Below are 19,274 nucleotides of genomic sequence, written 5' to 3' on the forward strand. Positions count from 1 at the left end.
TGCAAGTCAAGTTTGAGGCCCTTCGAAACAGGGCCAAGTCAAGTTTTAAGTCCATCATGATGCATCCAAGTCTTGTTGCAACGTCTTTGAAACAAAGCGAGTCTCAAGTCCATTGAGATGCATCTCAGTCATTTTACAATGTCTTTGAGACAGGCTGAGCCTCAAGTCTATTGAGAGGTTCAAGTCATGATGCAACTTTCCCAAGACAAGTCAAGTCTCAAGTCCACTGAGACACATCTAAGTCATGTTGCAAATTATCCAAGACAAGGCAGGTCTCAAATCCATCCAGACACGTCCAAGTCATGCTGCAACTTCCTCAAGACAAGTCGTGTCAAGACTATTGAGATGTGTCCAAGTCTTATAGCAACTCCTTCAAGACGAGTCAAGTCTCAAGTCCACTGAGATGCGTCCAAGTCATGTTGCAACTTACCCGAGACAAGGCAAGTTTCAAGTCCATTGAGATACGTCCAAGTCATGTTGCAACTTATCTGAAGACAAGTCAAGTCTCAAGTCCACTGAGTCTCATCTAAATCATGCTGCAACTAATTTGAGACAAGGCGAGAGTCATGTCCATTTAGACGCATCCAAGTCATGGTGCAACTTACCCAAGACAAGGCAAGTCTCAAGTCCATTGACATCATGTTGCAACTTATCTGAGACAAGTTGAGTCTCAAGTCCTTTGAGATGTGTCCAAGTCTTAAAGCAACTTCCTCGAAACAAGTCAAGTCTTAAGTCCACTGAGATGCATCCAAGTCATAATGCAACTTATCTGAGACAAATCGAGTCTGAAGTTCTTTGAGATGTGTTCAAGTCTTGTTGCAACTTCTGTTGCAACGTCAAGACAAGTCAAGTCTCAAGTCCACTGAGATGCATCCAAGTCATGTTACAACTTATCCGAAACAAAATAAGTCTCAAGTCCATTAAGACATATCCAAGTCACGATGCAACCTATCCGGGACAAAGCGAGAGTCATGTCCATTGGGACAAGTCCAATGAATGTTGCAACTTTCACGAGACAAATTGAGTCTCATGTCCATTGAGAAGCATCCAAGTCATGTTACAACTTCTTCGACACAGGTCAAAGTCTCAAGTCTTTCTAAACAAGTTCATGTTAAGTCTTTCGTCAGTCCAGACAAGTCAGAATCATATATCGTCCTTCAAGACAATTCACAGTCTTCTCTGAAGTCCAATGAGACAAGTCCAAGTTATGTCTGGTCCTTCTACACAAGTTTAAATTCTCAAATGTTTGCGACAAGTCCAAGTTAAGGCTGTTAACTGTGTGGGGCAACTGTTGAATACAGTTTTTATTTATTGAACTTTATTTTCAGTCTTGAGGTCTCTGAGTCGAGTCTCAGGTCCTCATTTCCTCTTTCCTACGAGTCAGAGTACGTGAACCACAGCAGTGATAAACAGCAGATCTTATTTATTCAAATAATGCAATATTTTTTACATCAAGGTTTTTTTTAAATAGGAAAACAGGCAAAGAGCTGAAAAACATATCAGACAACATAACTTACACCAACTGAAACATAATAATGATCTCCCATAGTACTGAATCATCCCTGAAAACTTCTTGTGCTTTTTTAGTCACAATACTAACCCGACAAAAAAGCACAAGAATGTCCATTCGTATCTTCATACAGACGAGTAGGTTCAGTACAGTACCATGCAGATAAGCCACACAAACTTTTGGTTCCTAACTACAACAGAAACAGACTTTATGCAACGATGGGAGAAAAGAACTTCACATACTAAACGGTAGCATCTGCTTCTGTGTAATGAGGAGTGCTACGATGTCTCCTCAGGAGAGATGAGTTGATTACAAAGTGCCAAACACAGATAGATGTAGTTCAAATCTCCTTCTAACAGGATCGGGAAGTAAAAAGCTGAACGAATGTTTAAAATTAATTTTCATAAAAGTCTGTCAAGTCTGCCAACAACAGGCTCGATTTCATCTCAACTCTTGCTGGATTTGTGATGATATTTCAATAATGGATATGGATTCTTGAAATTTCATTTGTGATTGCACTAATTTAAATGTTCTTTGGAAACCTGCCCTGCGTACTGTGTATTATCACCTCGTTCTTTAAGCTCTCAAAGGGCGGATTTCATATTAAGTCACTTCAGAATTTCAGATCAGTATCTTAGTGATATGGTTAATCCTCAAAGACCTTCAAAAATTAACAGATTACATGATAAATGAGATTTTAAATAAGATGTGATCAGTGCTTAGATTCTTGATCTTTCCGGAGTCTGACGATTTGACGCAAAACATGCTTCTAATAACAGGATAACAAGTTTCTAAACACCCACAGGAAAGGGACCAGAGCATGATGTTCTCTGCTTGTAAATCATTATGGCACTCATTCATACAAAATACTTATGCTTCCAATTTCAAGATTTTATCCGTTTGTTATTTTTAATCTGTGATTTGGGTGACATCCTACAAAAACTTGTTTAACAATTTTTGTGTACAAAGCTTCAGAAATACCCTGAATGGTGACCCTTCTTTATGACTGATGAGAGCTTTTATCATCACGTTTTGTCAATAACTTTAGTTTCTGTGGATTAAATACTGAGAAAACCCAAAAGTGAATCAACCGTCATTCCCCTTCATGCCGTACATAATGTAATTAATGTACATAATGCAATAAATATAAATAGTGTGTGAGCGCACTGTGTTTTTGATTACAAATCAATACAAAATCTGTCAGTTCATTAATAGGTGCTCTCCCAAGGTTGTACATTCACCAAAAGTAAATTTGGAGTGATTCAATCAATCTGTGGAACTTTATGATTCTTCTTTTAGTTTGTGAGAATAACGTGTAAATGACATACCTCGAAAATGTTCCATTCAAAATTTACTGATATAAGTAGATGAATGATCTGCAACTAATGAGTATTTTCATTATCAGTTAATGTATTGATCACTGCCTGGATTAGTCGAGTAAGTGTTAGTTTAGAAAACAGAAAAAAAAACAGAAAAATGTCCCAGAGGCTGAGGTGATGTTTTCAAACTGCCTGCTTTCACCAACCAACAGTCTAAAAACCCAAACGTGTTTTATTTGCAACGATATGAAACAGAGAAAATCTTTACATTTGAGAGGCTGAAAACAGAAAATATATGGCAGTTCTGCTCGATGATCAACTTCAACGATTAACGATGACTAATATTTTTAATGTTCTGTTTATTGAGCTTGAACGATGTCTGCTCGCTAGTCGTTCCTCAAACTTGGACTGAGAAGTTAAACAAAGAAAGCCCTGTACTCCAGGCTGACTCACTCCCCCTCTGTGGCTTTCAATCACATCTCACAGTCAAATGAACTTCTTGGTCGACAACTAAGGAATCTGATGTGAGAAGTAGTTAAAAGCTTAAGAAAAAGCTAGTAAGTGGACCTTGAGTTAAGATTTTTTTTTGTTAAATCACTATGTTAAAGGTCAAGAATGAACTTAAATGCTCATCTTAATTAATCTATGGAAAATACATTCTTTTTTTTTTTTTTTGGATAAAGTTATTATCTGGCATCAAAAATTCTGTTATCAGTTTCCCCAGTGTGAGAATTTGTTAGATTCCTCTACATTTTTTGAGTTTCAGACTGCTCTGACAAAAGACATTTGAAGACGTCACCTTGGACTTTAAGAGCTTGTGATGAGTATTCTTCGCATTGTACTGTACGATCCAGTGGTTCTCAACCAGGGGACCAGAGACTCTCAGAGGTCCTTGACAGAATTCCAGGTGGTTATTTTCACTTTTCAATTGACTATAAAACTGAGTCCAGTGTGAATAAGAGTCAGTTTGATAATTCTGATCATACATTTTACCTTCTCCATGGTCATCCCCTGAACTGTGGTGTCACCTAGGAAGTCTCACTTAAGGGGTCCTTCACATGAAAAAGGTTGAGAACCACTGGTCTAATCTATAATGAAAATAACTGTCATTAGCAGCCGGAAAAAACACACCTAATATGTTGTTAACTGGTATGAAAACCAGAGAAGAATTACCTCAAAGAGCACAGACAGGTCCACCATGTGCAGTTAAAGTCACAGGAGCTAGAGTTTGACTTGTTCTGACTGGAACCATGAGAATGAAATGCTACCAAAACTATGCTGCTGTAAATGTTCGACTATTTGTGAGTTTGTAAATTCATACGTCTGCTTTCTAATTGTGTAAACTAAAAGCTTCACATCAACAACTTCTTCTCTGGCTGGGACCAAAGAAAAGAACCTGCAAGTAGGACGGCACACACGTACTCTGTGTTTATACTGTGTAGGCTTACTCATCTCACTGTCAGTTTGATTTCACTCGTGAAAGAATCATCACTGATAATCTCTGTGAAAACACTAGTTTGATTATTAAGCAGAAAATATGTTAAATGTAAGTCACCTGCCTGTTTCCTTAACACTTTAATGCTCATTTCTTTTCTTATCATCACATGCATTTGGCCAAAAAAAAAAGAGCCTGATTTCGGCACTACAAAAACTTGGTTTTACCGAGTTAAAACTTTTGATGCGGCATCATCCACAGTCACAGACCTGAATACCAAAACTGAGCCTTTAATGTACGAGAGCGTGCAAGCGGAAACACAAAATTCCCAATTTCCATACATTAGTGCCAGCGGTGGCTGTAGAAATATGGCTTCGGAGGGAGAGGAGGACGGTGGGGGGCGGGGCTTCAGAAACCAACCTAAACTAACATCTCACTTTCAACCTCCGTCCTCGTCGACCGTCCATTCACACTTAAGGCCATCTCTATTTTCTCACAGAGCAGAGATTCGCACAGATAATCAGCACGGATAGCCGTTTAAATAATCATAAAAACAAAACGTGTGAGCAATTCACCAGTGAAGACAACAAACAAACAAAACGTCCATATTATAGAACATTATCCTCTATGTACAATGTCTCTGATCAAAACAAGACAAACAAATCAATCTGTCGCCGGACATGATTCATCGATGAAAACACGAAGTAGGTTCATCGTCAGGAAGGCATCGTGCTTTCTTTTTGAGGGGAAAGAAAGAGAAACATCTGCTATTATAGCAACTGTAAACAGCAAGAAAAAGACAAACAGGTGTCTTCATTCCCTTTAGAAACAACACAAGCCGACACCTTCGCTGCCCACGTCCAGGGAACTGAACCAGTTCCTCCTTTTTTTAAACTCTTTGATAGCCGTTATTCGCCCAAATACTTGTTTCACTATTGAGTTACTTGACTTACAATCTCACCACAGTTATTAAATACAGTCCTGGAAATTAAAATCAAAACCAAGAATCAACTCCAAAAGTAGCTTTTCTTCTCACTGTGTGCAATGAGACATGTAGTATTATTCTCGGTTAATCAATGCTACAGTAAAGTGCTAAAGCAATGGCACAACTTTTCAAAAACTCAAAAAGAAAATAAAAATATTTAATTTACATATTTTCACTGACATGTCTCATTGAGCCAGAACGTCAAGAAAGATGAGTTCAATGCCTCTGGGGTTGATTTTAGAGTCTATATTAGATAAATGTGGAAAGACTGATAGAGAAGTAACTTATTTCATTTCAGAATTATGACAGAAAATATGAGAAAATGGGGCGCAGGTCAAAAACAGCCTGCAGAACACTTTAAATAATCAGCTATCAATAAATAAGAAACCATGTGCTAACATCAACAGTCTGTAGACAGTGGACTGGATAGAGTCTGAGGCCGAGTAAAGGTGCAGTCCAACAAAAAAATCCCAAAGAGAGGAAAAGGTTTCTGCTTTCAATATGTTGTTGGTACTTCATTGTTGTTGTTATGGAGACATTCACTGAGAAAGAAGAGTTCAGATTGGTCGTGGGGGGAGGAGGAGCGGGACGGAGGAAGTGACATCACACCCTGAGGAGGTCCTCGTCACTGTCGTCCTCATCCCGTTTCCTATTGGCTGCCGTGTTGTTACCGTGATTGAGGCCTGAGGAGCGAGGTTTGCTGCTCTTCCTCTTCTTTTCTGACTCGTCCAGGAGGCCGACCAGGTCCTCGTCGCTCTCCTCCTGAAATGAGGGAAGGCAGTGAGGTTCTGAACACCATGTTTGAAACACCTGGACAGATGCTGAGACGATGCTCACCTGAAGGAAGGGGCTGCGATGGGCCGTGGAGTGCCTGGGGAGCGCGGAGGATTTGACCACTCGCACCCCCGGGACGCTCAGCACCTCGTCCTCACTGTCGTCCTCCTGCTCGTCCAGCGAGAACGAGCGCAGGCCGTCCGTGTTCACCGGCTTGGTTGTGATGTGACCATTGCCGTGGTTGCTCTTCCCTCGGTGGGAGGACGAGGAAGTGGATGTGGGAGGGGCTTCGAGCTCCTCCATCAGCCACTCCATCTCTTCTTCTCCCCCTTCTTCGTCCATGTTGACCTGATTGGATAAAATGATACAGAGTCAGGAAAGGCAAGCGGAAGAGGAGATTTTGTGGATGCAGCATCCTTCGAAAGCAATTAACAAAGTAGCTGGCTGGAACAGTGTGTTTATCCGGAGTGTGTAAAGAGAGTCAAAATTGATTCATTCATTAGACCAACACACCTTTGAGTATTTATAGGAGACTTGGTTTCCTCTCCTGCAGCAGCCGGCAACCTTCTGAATCACCAGCTCTCTGTGGGAGATGAGAGATGAGCAAAAACAGTTCAGACAGGCATTTGTGAAAATTCAGCTTTCTTTAAACCTGACATTTGTTTGACGCTCTTGGTCTCACCTCCTCTCCCTCTTGTGGAGCAGGAGCCCCAGCAGACAGACAGACAGACCCACCAACATGAGGGTCAACATCACCTCCACCGCTTGACTTCGCCTTGAGAGAACTGAAGCCTCGCCGTTGTCCTCGTCATATGACTGTGTATCAACAGTTCTGCAAGACAATCAGGAAGGAAATCTTCAATATATTCTTAAATCTGCCTTTGCTGTCTGGAGTAAAAACTTAATTCCAGCGTAAAAGGTTTTACTCACATGAGACCACACACAGCGTCCGTGTGCCACACAAACAGATACTGGCATTCATCCGTCTCCAGCATAAACTCAGGGATGCCGATGCCTGCCAAGGGGCTGCAGTGGAACATGATGGTGGACGACACTGTTGTGGTCCTCTCCCGCCCACACGCCGAGTCCGAGGGCACCATCACATCCAGGTTTCCTCCTGATGAGAAAGCAGAGACGTTGTCAACATGCTTTTGCTAAGTTAACACTAAACACTATCTCTCAAGTTAACGTGATCATTAATGGTATGTTAGTAAGAGCATGTTTAGCACTGAGCACACATATAAATGGTTGCATATGAGCGCGCTCAGTAACACTATAATTCACTAGTGCAAATGCCCATTCAAAATAAATGAAAAACAAACATGTTTTGTTTTCCCCCACTACACCAAATCGTGACTCCTAAACCAGGTTATGAATCAAACCATGACTTTTGTATACCACCTACTAAATATAGCAGTAAATTACCTTTGATGTAGTACTTGGCCTTGCTGGAGGAGCCAATCCTGCGTCTGTAGGGTGCGTTAAGTTTGACCTGGCAGATGTTGGCACCGAGACAGGTGGGCAGGGAGTTGTTGGTGATGCCTGACAACTGGATGTGGTAGATGTACCGATCGCCGTTGGTACGGATGTCTCCAGACGCCTGATGGTGGCTGAGAGGAGGAGGGTAAAAACAAGGGTCAACAGACCGACATAGGTAGAAAATGAAAAGGAGAAGTTCTCATTTGTGCAACAATGTGAGAAATTCATCAGTTACATGAAGAAGAGCGTACTGGGAGCAGGGAATAAGCCACAGGTGGACAGCTGGAGAGTGTGCTTGTGTTACCTGAAGTAGACCTCTCCAAGACTGAGCTTGACTCCAGTGTCAGGAACCTGTATCGTCCCATTCTCCATCACCACCTCACGCTGCTTCACCGCACACGCCAACCGAGTCTCCCAGCCAATCACAAACTCACATGAAGCCATATCCACACTGTCATGCAGACACAGATGGAGATGAGATGCTCTTAGCAAGGTGGCACATTGAATAGTTCAGAAAGCAACATTTAAGACTGAAAAATATGACAAAGCAAACATTAAGGGACCAGTTCAAGCAAGTAATTGTGTTTAGTAAAGTACATCAACTTTTAAAAGTACATATTTTATAGAAACTGCTTTTCTGCGAATAACGACAAGTCTGCTGAGAAATGTTTGGCAATGCGCCTCAAACAATGCCGTAACGAGAGAAAGATTAACTTAAGACAAACACTGTGTTTTGTCATTAACTGGCAGTTAGAAGTCCCTGAACCATAAAGTAAATGAGTGTTACTCCAGAATGTAGTTTATTGATCGATTTACACATGGTAGTTAAGTCATGACAACAAAAGCTGTGAATGACGCAGATTTTGAACATGTACCGTGGTGTGTGTTACCTGATGAGTGCTGGGTGTCCCACAGTGGTGCCGCAGCTCAGCTGGATCACAGTCTTGGCCTTCACGCCGTTACCACAGACATCTTCACCAGATGAGTAATTGACAAAGATCTTTCCATCTGCAGAGGCAGTTTGAGACTGTGATCAATAACTTTCTAATGCACAAAATCAAACCCACAGCTGTGACAGTCACTAGTAAGAGAAAACAAGAGCTTACATAAGTGCTGCAACCTCACTGGGGCGGAAGGAAACAAAAAATATCACCTCCTTTCCATTTAACAGGGTCTGACATTAACGGTTGCCCGAATGCCCGGGGCAAGTAAAAATAGCTGGCGGGCCAGCAGACCCTGCGCAGACATGCCCGATCGGGCAAGCAGCACCGACTCGGACACACACACATACCGGACAGCCTCTCAGTCCTTACCCGCCAACGTTAGCTCATGTACAACACAGGTACCACTCAGAAAAAGGGTCATAATGTGCTTCTAGTGACTGTCAAATCGCCAGCGAAAGTTGTTTTAAATGCGGACACAGAGAACAGCTGCCTGCTCTCATGGGACAAAGATCCTCTGAGAAGAAAGACGGTTCACTCTGCTCTGTCGCCAGGAACAAACTGAGAGGCAAAGATCCTCTCTGAGGAAGAGGGTTCACTTTGCTGCAGGGTTCACCAAAACGGTTTTTCTTTAAATAAATTGAACACACATTAAAGAACATACAAGATCCTGTAGAGAATTAATACATATAATACAATACAATAAACACTGTCAAATTAAATGAAGGAAGAGGATTTTTTTAAAGGCAAATTAAATATTGGATTTATGTAAAAATATACATAGAGACATATAAATAATTATATAATTGAAGATATGTAGGCTATGTTAGGTGAATACTCCTGTCAGTGACCCTGACCACTGGCATTGGCAAAAGAACTGGAGTTGGTCCCCGGACGCTGCACTGTGGCTGCCCACTGCTCCCAGTGTATACAGTAGGATGGGTCAAATGCAGAGGTCAAACGTATGTAATGTGCTGAGAAAGGACAATAAAGAATCTTCTTCTAATAATAATTTCTTAATAACTAGGAGATAACAAAAGAATAAAGAGATTTCAAAGACTTAAAAAATAAGGGACATGAATCAAAACAACAAGAAACGAGATATATCCCCAGTCATGCACACCCAGTTTTAATAAACTCAGTACTGTTTTTCAACACATATATTGTTTTGTCTTCATTCAATGTAGTTAGCACATATTGTTATTGCGCCATTGGTTTTGGCCTTGGTGCCCCACATTTTGGCCGTGATGCCCCAATAAATTTGTATTTATCAAAGGCCAAAGTGGCCTTGCCCTAAAAATATCTTAACTCCAGGCCTGTAATCGTGTATTTCCTCTCCTGTTTCTGTCCTCGGAGGGGCCAGTTGCAGTGTGCTGCTTTTTTATGTGCTGCTGCCTCCATTGGCTGAGCGTCTCTGCTGACGTAAGATATAAGTCATGAGCGAAAATATGCACCACACAGCCAGAAAAAGAACCTCTTAGGCAGGGCAAGTAAGAATTTAGATGGGGCAAGTAGATTTGAGAAGTACTTGCCCGGCAGGGCATGTAGGAAAAAACCTTAACGTCGGACCCTGATTTAATATACACTGTACATCTAACTATTAATTTAAATTTGACTCTGTTTACCTCAAAGCCTGCACTGATTTCTGTTTAAATCAGTGGTTCCAAACCTTTTAAGTTAAGGGAAACCTTTTCTATCATTGAGTAAACTTATGACCCCTGACTAAGTGACATGTTTAATGGATATTTCAAATTATATTCAATGCATAACAAAAACAGTACAGAAAAACTGATCAACTGTACAATTAACCTAAATTGTGAACGCAATATTTGCAGGAAATTTGTGTAAAACAAGAGATTTTGACGCAATGTAAGGCAGATTATTTCCAGTGCATTTTGCATCAGAGAGAAGTTTTCATGATATTTTTAGGAATCTTTAATATGATCCTCTGTCTGTCTTATGTTTTTTTTTCTCTCACCACCATGCATACTTAATAGGGTTTCCCCCCAACAAATTCAGTGTCTATTTCTCCCTGACGCTCATAAGAAGAACATAGCTGTGTTCAAGTCTTCACTGTGCCCTTATCCTGTGAGATTTTTTCAAGTTTATTTCTTAACTAATAATAATCTAAACTTTAAAAATAACAGTTTAATTAGTTTTCTTCGCAGAAATTAATAAAATGCTGAAATATAGGCCTGCTGTAAATTTTGTTTTTAAGTTTTTTTTACATCCCTTAAAAACTTGAAGGCCTCACGACCACCCATAAAGCCTTAGTGACTATAGAGGGGGTCGGGCCTCCCTGTTTGGGACCCCAGGTTGGGAACCAGTGGTTCAAATCAGAGTCAGTATTCAGTTGCATTAGTATAGGACATTAGCAGTAAAATATGAAATGCATCCCCATTTGCTTTTGTTCAATTCTACTGGCATCAAAACTGTAAAATATATAGAAATGTTGACCCTAGGATATCAGAACCTTCAAGCAGATATCACTACTCGCCCTCAAAAAGACCAACATTAAGCAGACTGAAACGTGTATGACTTGGTTACCCACCAGTGTAGCTCATTTTCTGAGTATAAACTCGGCCCAAGGTCTGGGTCACTCCTGCTGCTGAGCGTCGGCACACAGTTGCTTCTTCAGGACAACCTGTTAATCCACCGTGGATACCCTGACACAGGTTAATGAAGTATCTGAGGACACAGACACAGGAAAGAGTGTCATATCTCAATAAAATCAGGACACAAGAAGTAAAGGATCAAGTGCTTCAGATGGCCTTGCAAAACAAATTTTTAACTGTTCAGCAGAATGTGTTATAGGTACAAAGTGGTAATGCAATTATTAAATAAAGAAACTTTTATGCCTAAAAACCATGATAAAAGATTTGACCTGTGACCCCAAAAATGTTAATTCAGTTAGTTTCATGCCTTTGTATATAAAGTAAAACCTCTCGATAAGATCCTCATGAATCCTCGCATTTTTTAACTATTTGCACGAACAAAACAAAACAAAAAACACTGAACAAATGTATTAATCTACATCCTATATGCCTCCTCCTACATTTTTCTGTATCAATGAGTATAAAAATCAATTTATGCACTATAAGGAGGAGATAGACATGGAGGCATGGCCCATCCATGACTGAAGCCACACTTACGAATCTCCTTGGTGGCGGAACTTCCACGGCTCAGTGAGGGACGACAGGGTTCGGAGGTCGAAGGTCTGATGCTGGCTGACCAGCTTACACTCCATCTTCACCGGTGGACAAACAGCGCTGGTACGCCACTGAAAAGTGGCTGAGCAACCCTCTGTCTCTGAGAGCAGCTGTGGAGTGCCGTGGCCCACAGACTGGTCGCAAGTAAACAATATGGAGGACTGACGCGTTCCAGACGCTGGAAGAGAGAGAGGAAAGGCAGCATGGTTTTAGAAGAGAGGTAATAAATGCAACACAACAAATTATTTTGAAAGGTTTGAACAAATGATAAAAAAGCCCAAGTTTTAGCATCAATAATGCACACAGGTGCTTTGAAACACATTGACAAAATGAAGCCAGCAACTGTCTGCCTGCTCTACACCTCACAGATTTATGCTTGAGTCCTGAACTTCCAAAAAATCAGCTGTTTAAAGCATGAATAACAGATGTGATCTCAGTGCATGTGACTGGAGTTCACAGTGATGATTTTGTTGTATCACGCCTTCTCTCTGTGTCTTCATCTTCCTCTCCCCTGCCAAAAAGCGGTCACCTTCACTGCAGAATCCCCACTTCTTGTCCGTGTCATAGTTTGCAGTGGTGGCACACCACTTCCTGCCATCTGTCCTTTCATCTTTGGTGCACTCTGTGTATGACTTCTTCATGAATGTGAAGGGGAACACACACACCTCGCCCTCATTTGTCACTGGAGCACACAAACAAACACATAAACTACTTGTTTTCCAAGAAGTTTGATCTTACGTCATTATTATGATCCATTTCACTTCTGAGAGTCTAGAGCAATGTGTAGGTAAATATCTTATTATTGTTGAAATAAAAATTTGAGCATACTGAAATATTTGTGATTAAGGATTAGGATTTTTTTTTTTAAACCTGGACCCTATTTTCACATGATTTGGTGGGAACACTTTTGGAAATTTGACCAGCAGTGACAAAACAGGCTGCAGCGAAAGATTAGTAGACAGTTGCACACCATTAATCTACGTCCAATAAAAGTGTTTGTTTTTGCCACTGACAGGCTCAGACTGTTATTGAAAGTGTCTGAAAACATTATTGAAAGCATTCCTAGAGATAGACCTTTTAGTTAAAAACATAAGATCCATTTTCTCTAACCAGAAACAGCCCAAAAGTCTCCACTGCCACACACACCAAACTCCATTTAATAAAGCAGTAATTTAATCATCATAACGCACATTTCATTTAAAGTTATCAGAAACAAAATAAAACTCACAAAAAACATTTCAGTTCATCTTTCCGATGTTTGAACAATCGTTATCTCTGGCTTGAGTGAAATAAACCCTTAATTCACACAGTTAGATGTGAAAATATGCTGCCTCTATACATGCTAAAATTACTGTTTTTTCAAATGGAGTCTAGTGGGTTTAGCGCTGGTGATTTGGGGCCTGTGTCTAGTTAAACAAAAAGGATCTTACTCTTTAACAAAAAGGTTGACCTCTGTAGGGATGCTTTCCGTAAGTTGTTAGACACTAAAAGTAATAATTTGAGCATGTCAGTGGCAAAAACAAGCACTTCCAGTTGACGTAAATTGACAGTAGATAATTACCCAGAGTGGTTACTTTGCAGCCTGTTTAACACTGCTGGCAGCTGCAGCAACAGTCAATACTGGACCAATTTCAAAAATGGTTGTTCCAATTAGTCACTGAAAAAGATCCAAGGTCCAAAGCCTGAACCCAGGCCATAAACATGGTAAGTTTAGACCTACCTGGTGGACAGGGATCTCCCCCACCATACTGCATCAGTACAGCCTCCTCGTCGTGTTTGAAGTCCATCGTCATGGCCTTGCTGATGCCAAAGGATGAGGCCGACTTGTCTGAACCGGAACCAGACACCCGGCACACTGTGCTGTTCTTACAGGCCGGATCTGTCACTGAGCTGCAGACGTTGATGAAGTAGGTGCTGGAGCCCGCTGATACCTAACATTTAGAGACTTAACTTTAGTATATTTTCTTAACTGTTGACCCAGAGTCTGTGTACCCTGGCTGAAAAATACCTGAAAAACTAAACAACAACAAGCCTGTGGACGGAGCTCACCTGGACTTCACCAGAGAGGGTCGACAGGTCAAAGGTGTACTGGAGCTGGGTGTCAGTGAGCTTGCAACTGCTGGCGTTGGTGTGGGTAGCATCTGAACAGACTAAAGGAGTCGCCCACTCAAACAAATAGACACATCCCTGCAGCCTCAGCATTTGTGGAGAGCCCTGGATGAAGATATGAAAGGTTGCAGCTTTGTTAGAAAAACAGGTTGAAGTAACGGTGCATGTGTAAGTATTCTTATCATAAAGGATGTCAAAGTGCTCACTGACCAGCTCCAGGCCTCTCTGGCAGGTGAAGATGATGGTCGAAGTGTAGTTCTGTGCTGGATCGGCCGCACACTTTGTAGAGCTGTGGTAAGTGATGGACACTTCCCCAGTCGCTCTATTGATCTCAGGGCCGCTGGTAGTTCGCCCAATGTCCTTTAAGAGACACAGAGACAAAATTGGACTTTGGACATTGGACTTTTATACATGACCACCGTCCAAAATCAGTCAAACTACATGAAAGTGAGGTCAAAGTAAATGGACCTGTATCCGCCTTGTCTGACAATAACGTGAAAGAAAATGTGTGTGTCTGTGGGTGTGGTTTTGGAGTGTCTTACCACAGGCGGTCCATTATCAGGATCTATACAGACAGCAGCTCCAGGAGGGCAGGTGACACCGGGGATGGGGTTTAGAGGCTGACAGATGTTGATGTAGAAGTCTGGAAATTCGTCAGTTTGGTCCACTGCCTCATCTGAAAGGAAGACAGATACATGACAACAGTAAATCTGACTGTTGTGCCTCATAAATGATGCACGTGACTGAAAATCTAAGCTGACAGGATGCACATTGTGCTGCACTTGTTCTCTGTGAATTTGATAATAGATTTAGAGCTCCATCACTGCATGCAAAAATTAAATTTCCTTAATTAGTCTCTCGAGGGGAAATTCAAGTTTTTCACTCTATTGTTATTTTACAGATTACACACACGGGCCTAAAATGTAGACACATGCACAAACAGGACCTAAACACATGCATTACTGGACAGATGTCAGACCAAGGGCACCTCAGCCCGTAGCCCACTGACCTGTTGCTGTGTAGTATCCACTGACATGAATCAGAGGAGTCAGGTCTATAACAGCAGAGCCGTTCTGGACTGAACACTTTACCTGAAAAAATTTATACAAAAAGGAAAAAAAATGTGAGTGGCACATCTTCTAGAGTAACAGTTGCGGTGTCAAAATTTTGATTCTCAATCGAAAAATTAATCGAAATGAGCTTTTGATTTTGATCACCGAACCCAGAAGCAGGATTGGTACAATCAGAGACAACACAGTGTAGCTTAGTGGTAGCCTGCAGCTGCACTTTTCTAGGAACAATGGCCACTGCCAAAGTCGGAGATGACGGAAAACAACAGAACTGGAAAATCTCTCTCCTTCCCTGAGGTCAGCAGTTTCCACGTGAGTTATGTAAACAACAAATGCGTTGTTGACAGAAAAACTACAGTCTGCAGGCTACACAGGTGAAGTTATGTAGCTTTTTGCAGGTGAGAAAATTCACCTGGTGTTGTAAAGGGCTCTTCTTTTTGATTGTGCGTTAAACAGTTTGGTCAATCGACTTGTGAAATAAATTATTGTTATTATATTTTAAGTAAATTATTTAAAATTGACTATATGAGCTCACTGTGGTACATTCCAAGAGAAACATGGCTGTTATATCACACTTTATACCATGTAGCCTATCTGTTTAAGGAACAATTTGAAAATGTAAATGACAGCTGTCAGGGCAGAAAACCAATGATCTGTTGATTTTTAAGAATCAAGACTCAATAATCTGACAACAGAGTGCTACAGGAATAAGCCCTAAAACCTGGAAATCAGTTAGCATGTTAGCACTCTGGGATCCCTCGTCTCAAAGTCAATGGGTTTTGTTTTTGGTTAGATGCCTGAAATAAGGTCTGTGGTTACCACAAGCTATAGAGACGTTCATGTTTTGTTCTACAACATAAAATACATCATGATATACCACAACTGATGTGTTTTAAAGATTATTTTTTCAGGCTTTTGCCTTTAATGTACAGGACAGAGTGAAATGGTGTGAGAGAGAGCGGACCGCTGCAGTGAGGCATTGCCTCTGTACATGGGGCGCTGGCACTATGCACTATGCTACCGACGCCCCAACTCATAAATTTTTAAGTCTTAATGTGTCCCAAAAAAGATGGTTGCTTGCAAGTGTCTAAGTGAGAAAGTTCGTTTGCTACAGCGATTGTTTAACGCAATAATCCAAAATCCAGTGGAAATATCCCACTGGCTTTTTGTCGAGGGAACCAGAGCAATGCTAACTTCCGTGTTGGCTCCTCTCAGCGCTCTATGGCAAAGCCTTCAGTAGTGAAACAAAATGTTTAAATCAAAAACTGAATTGGATCCAGACCTTAAAATCAAAAGTGAAATTGAATTGTGACACCCCTAAGTAACAGTCGTAGTCGTTAGACTTCAGAAAGCCAAACTCTAAGCAGAGGAATTCAACCATTTTTATTCTATACAATGGCTGCAGAAAGTTTCCTCTGAATATTTTCTTCTTTTGATCCTCAGTTTTCAGAATTTTTCTGAAAGTAGTGAGACAATCCTACGCTTTCTACAGCACCACATAATTTCATGCCACATTCCTGTCTCCTTGTAAGTATTCTGTTACCCTTGAGAAGCCTCTAGAAAGTCATTGTCATTCACCTACAGACTGCACTCAACTGGAATTAAATTTGCTCTGTCAAATGGCCAATTAAGTGCCAATATGCTAAGGAATGCTCCATATTTTTCATTTTGCTGTGTGGAAATAACTTAATATAAAAGTCACACTTCTATAAAGTCTCCTGTTATTATTTGCTTTCATGAAAAGCTAATAACACCACAACAATCTGCATGATTGTTATGTAGTTACCCATGATGAAATTAGATTTTATGGAATTCACAACTTAACATTTGAGTGAATTTACTAATGAAGGCACATTCCTTCTCTTACAGCACTGGGTGGGACAAGAGTTACCCAAAATTTTCTTTATGATGCAGGCAGGTTGTACTGAGAGTCGCAGTACTACTTACTTAAAATATACTTACCGGCTCTTCGCAGACCAGGGGTGTGTGGAAAGAGAAGAAGTGTGTGCAAGTCTCAGCGTTGGAGGCGATGAGGACTGGCTCTGGCGGGGCCGAGCCCATGGAAGGTGGCCTGCACAAACACAATATTCAGATCATAGCTAAAAATGTTTTCGTGTTGACATGACTTGACATGATATTTTACTCAAAATATAGTCCAAATGTTTCATTTTTCTGGGGGGAAAAAACTAAATATGAGAGAAAATGTGAAGAAAAAGAAAATGACAGACTTTTCCCACTTCCAGGCTGTTAACTTCTTTTTCCAAAACATATGCAATTTGTTGGATGCACTATTCAAAGCTACTCACACTGAGTGAAGACATTTATTAAACTGTCATTCACGTGTTTTTGTTTTTCGTTATGAAGGTAACGGAAATATATCTATGTGTATGTGAAACACTACATCTAAAACCCAACAGAAGATTTTAAGAAAGGACTAATTTATACATTTATACTGAATTCAAGACATTTAAAGACTTTTTAAAAACCTGCAGACACCCTGGCTAACAGTGCTAACAGTATGAACAGTGCTAACAACAACAACAGTGTTAAGATGGAGGGAACAGGGGGGTGGGCGCTATGCTTCTATGACACTACCCTTCCGCCACTGTAGGTCAGTACAGCGTTATCCCAGGTAACTGTATTGGTGCAGTGCAGAGTGGCAGCCATTAGCTAGTTAGTGGGATACACACAAAAGGACAGACCATCTTCCATAACAAAAAACAGAGAAGCTCAGACTACAACACGCACAGGGGGAGCGTGATTTCATCCTCTGCTCAGGACACCATTACCCCACTATATCTATACATAGCAAATATTGGTTTGCTGCTATATTAATGCTCTTAATGTCACATACAGCTCCTTTATCTCCCTGAGCGCTGAGAGCTTTTCGTTCATACGAGAAGCAGGAGAAGAAAATGTAAACAGTAACCAAAAAAAACGAGGAAATCTAACAAGGGCACGGGAAAGCAAAGAAGTACCTGCAGATGAAGTTGATGATGGTGTTGTGTTTAAAGGCGGGGTTTGCTTCGCAGGGACTTCCTCCTTCATACGCCAGCTCCAGAACGTGATCCTTGTACGAAAGTTTCCTGCTCACCTGACCGCCGCTCACCGCAGTCGTGGCATCCTTAATACACACAGCTAGAAGATAAAATGCAAACAAAAATTTGAGAATTTCTTTACGTACCTAACTGCACAAATACAGCTGTATTTTTTTTTTTTTTAAGACATTTTTTGGGGCTTTTTTTTTTTTTTTTTTTTTTTTAGCCTTTTAAAGGGATAGTGCACCCAAAAATGAAAATTCAGCCATTGTTTACTCACCCATATGCCGAGCACAGAGAAGCAGTCAGAGCTACAGGCTACAGTGAGGCTAAAAACAGAGTTCATATGATGTTTTTCGAAACAACTTTTTATGTCGCGGCTGCAGCACACTTGGATCACTACGGATGAGCAGTATGGAGGTACTTTGGAGGTACTTTGTGGATTCAATTTTGTGTTCTTGGACGTTAGTCTGGGGCGCCGTCTGCCATTAGGTATGCTAGCCGCTCCCCCCGCCGATCTCCGCAAGGGATGTGAGCACCCTAAAACTTCACCAGGGCCTCCGTCGGCATATGGCTGAGTAGATAATGGCTGAATTTTCATTTTTGGCTGCACTATCCCTTTAACGTATAGGACAGACAAGTGTGAAGGGGGGAGAGAGAGAGGGAGTGACATGCAGCAAAGGGCCACAGGCTGGAGTCGAACCCGGGCCGCTGCGGCAGCAGCCTTGTACATGGGGCGCCTGCTCTACCACTAAGCCACCGACGCCCCTACAGCTGTATTTAATACTTAAAATATAGTTTTTTTTAGGTAGATCGCAACATGGAAACATTTTCTTTCTAGAACCTAAATTGACAATTGCATTCAAGTGAGGTTGCGTTTTCGTTTGCAAGTTATTATGTCTTACAGGTTTCTGATTCATTCATGAGCCAGTGAACAAGATTCAGCTGAGAAACCCAGATATTTTATGAAAATTTAAGCAGTGAATATTATAAAAAATAAACTGAAAACTAATAGTGAACAGTTAAATATATTTCATGGCAATTAAATACAATTTAACTTTTGATATAAAATTGTAACTCACTAAGTATATATATATATAGTATATTATCGAGCACAATAAGTTTTCACAAGGAATTTTTATAACATCCACCCCTCATATTTTCTCATCAACAACTACAGCACACTCATTTTAAATAATTAAAAATCAAGCATATCCATCCTAATAACTGTTCATCACTGTTTATTTTAATGCAGGCTGAACATTTATAAACAGCCTTGGCCGATGCTGCAACATCTACTACAGCCCTGGTTAAAGATCATTTAATCATTTGACAAGTACTGGCATTTCAGGTCTCTTATTACGTCCCAAACAGCGCTGACGCATGTGAGTGTTACATAAATTGC

General features: G+C 40.9%; 1 protein-coding gene across 2 annotated transcripts in view; it reads right to left on the minus strand.

Moving 5' to 3' along the window:
• Nucleotides 1-2,998: 2,998 nt before the first annotated feature.
• The window catches only part of igf2r (insulin-like growth factor 2 receptor), a 53,590-nt gene continuing 37,314 nt past the window's right edge, over nucleotides 2,999-19,274 (minus strand). Inside the window, exons 34-51 of one of the 2 annotated variants that reach the window (XM_050057640.1) lie at nucleotides 17,810-17,969; nucleotides 16,794-16,902; nucleotides 14,771-14,852; nucleotides 14,304-14,437; nucleotides 13,972-14,121; nucleotides 13,702-13,866; nucleotides 13,373-13,583; nucleotides 12,182-12,334; nucleotides 11,596-11,830; nucleotides 10,995-11,131; nucleotides 8,393-8,510; nucleotides 7,807-7,953; nucleotides 7,449-7,633; nucleotides 6,954-7,140; nucleotides 6,706-6,855; nucleotides 6,537-6,606; nucleotides 6,087-6,371; nucleotides 2,999-6,011 (exon numbers count right to left, since the gene is read on the minus strand). In XM_050057640.1, coding sequence (XP_049913597.1) covers nucleotides 5,853-6,011; nucleotides 6,087-6,371; nucleotides 6,537-6,606; nucleotides 6,706-6,855; nucleotides 6,954-7,140; nucleotides 7,449-7,633; nucleotides 7,807-7,953; nucleotides 8,393-8,510; nucleotides 10,995-11,131; nucleotides 11,596-11,830; nucleotides 12,182-12,334; nucleotides 13,373-13,583; nucleotides 13,702-13,866; nucleotides 13,972-14,121; nucleotides 14,304-14,437; nucleotides 14,771-14,852; nucleotides 16,794-16,902; nucleotides 17,810-17,969 — 2,837 coding nt within the window. In that variant the 3' untranslated portion in view covers nucleotides 2,999-5,852. The remainder of the gene's footprint in view (nucleotides 6,012-6,086; nucleotides 6,372-6,536; nucleotides 6,607-6,705; nucleotides 6,856-6,953; nucleotides 7,141-7,448; nucleotides 7,634-7,806; nucleotides 7,954-8,392; nucleotides 8,511-10,994; nucleotides 11,132-11,595; nucleotides 11,831-12,181; nucleotides 12,335-13,372; nucleotides 13,584-13,701; nucleotides 13,867-13,971; nucleotides 14,122-14,303; nucleotides 14,438-14,770; nucleotides 14,853-16,793; nucleotides 16,903-17,809; nucleotides 17,970-19,274) is intronic. The other variant, XM_050057641.1, reaches the window with a different exon arrangement.

The sequence above is a fragment of the Epinephelus moara genome, chromosome 12 (genome assembly GCF_006386435.1).
Source record: "Epinephelus moara isolate mb chromosome 12, YSFRI_EMoa_1.0, whole genome shotgun sequence".
Lineage (NCBI taxonomy): Eukaryota > Metazoa > Chordata > Actinopteri > Perciformes > Serranidae > Epinephelus > Epinephelus moara.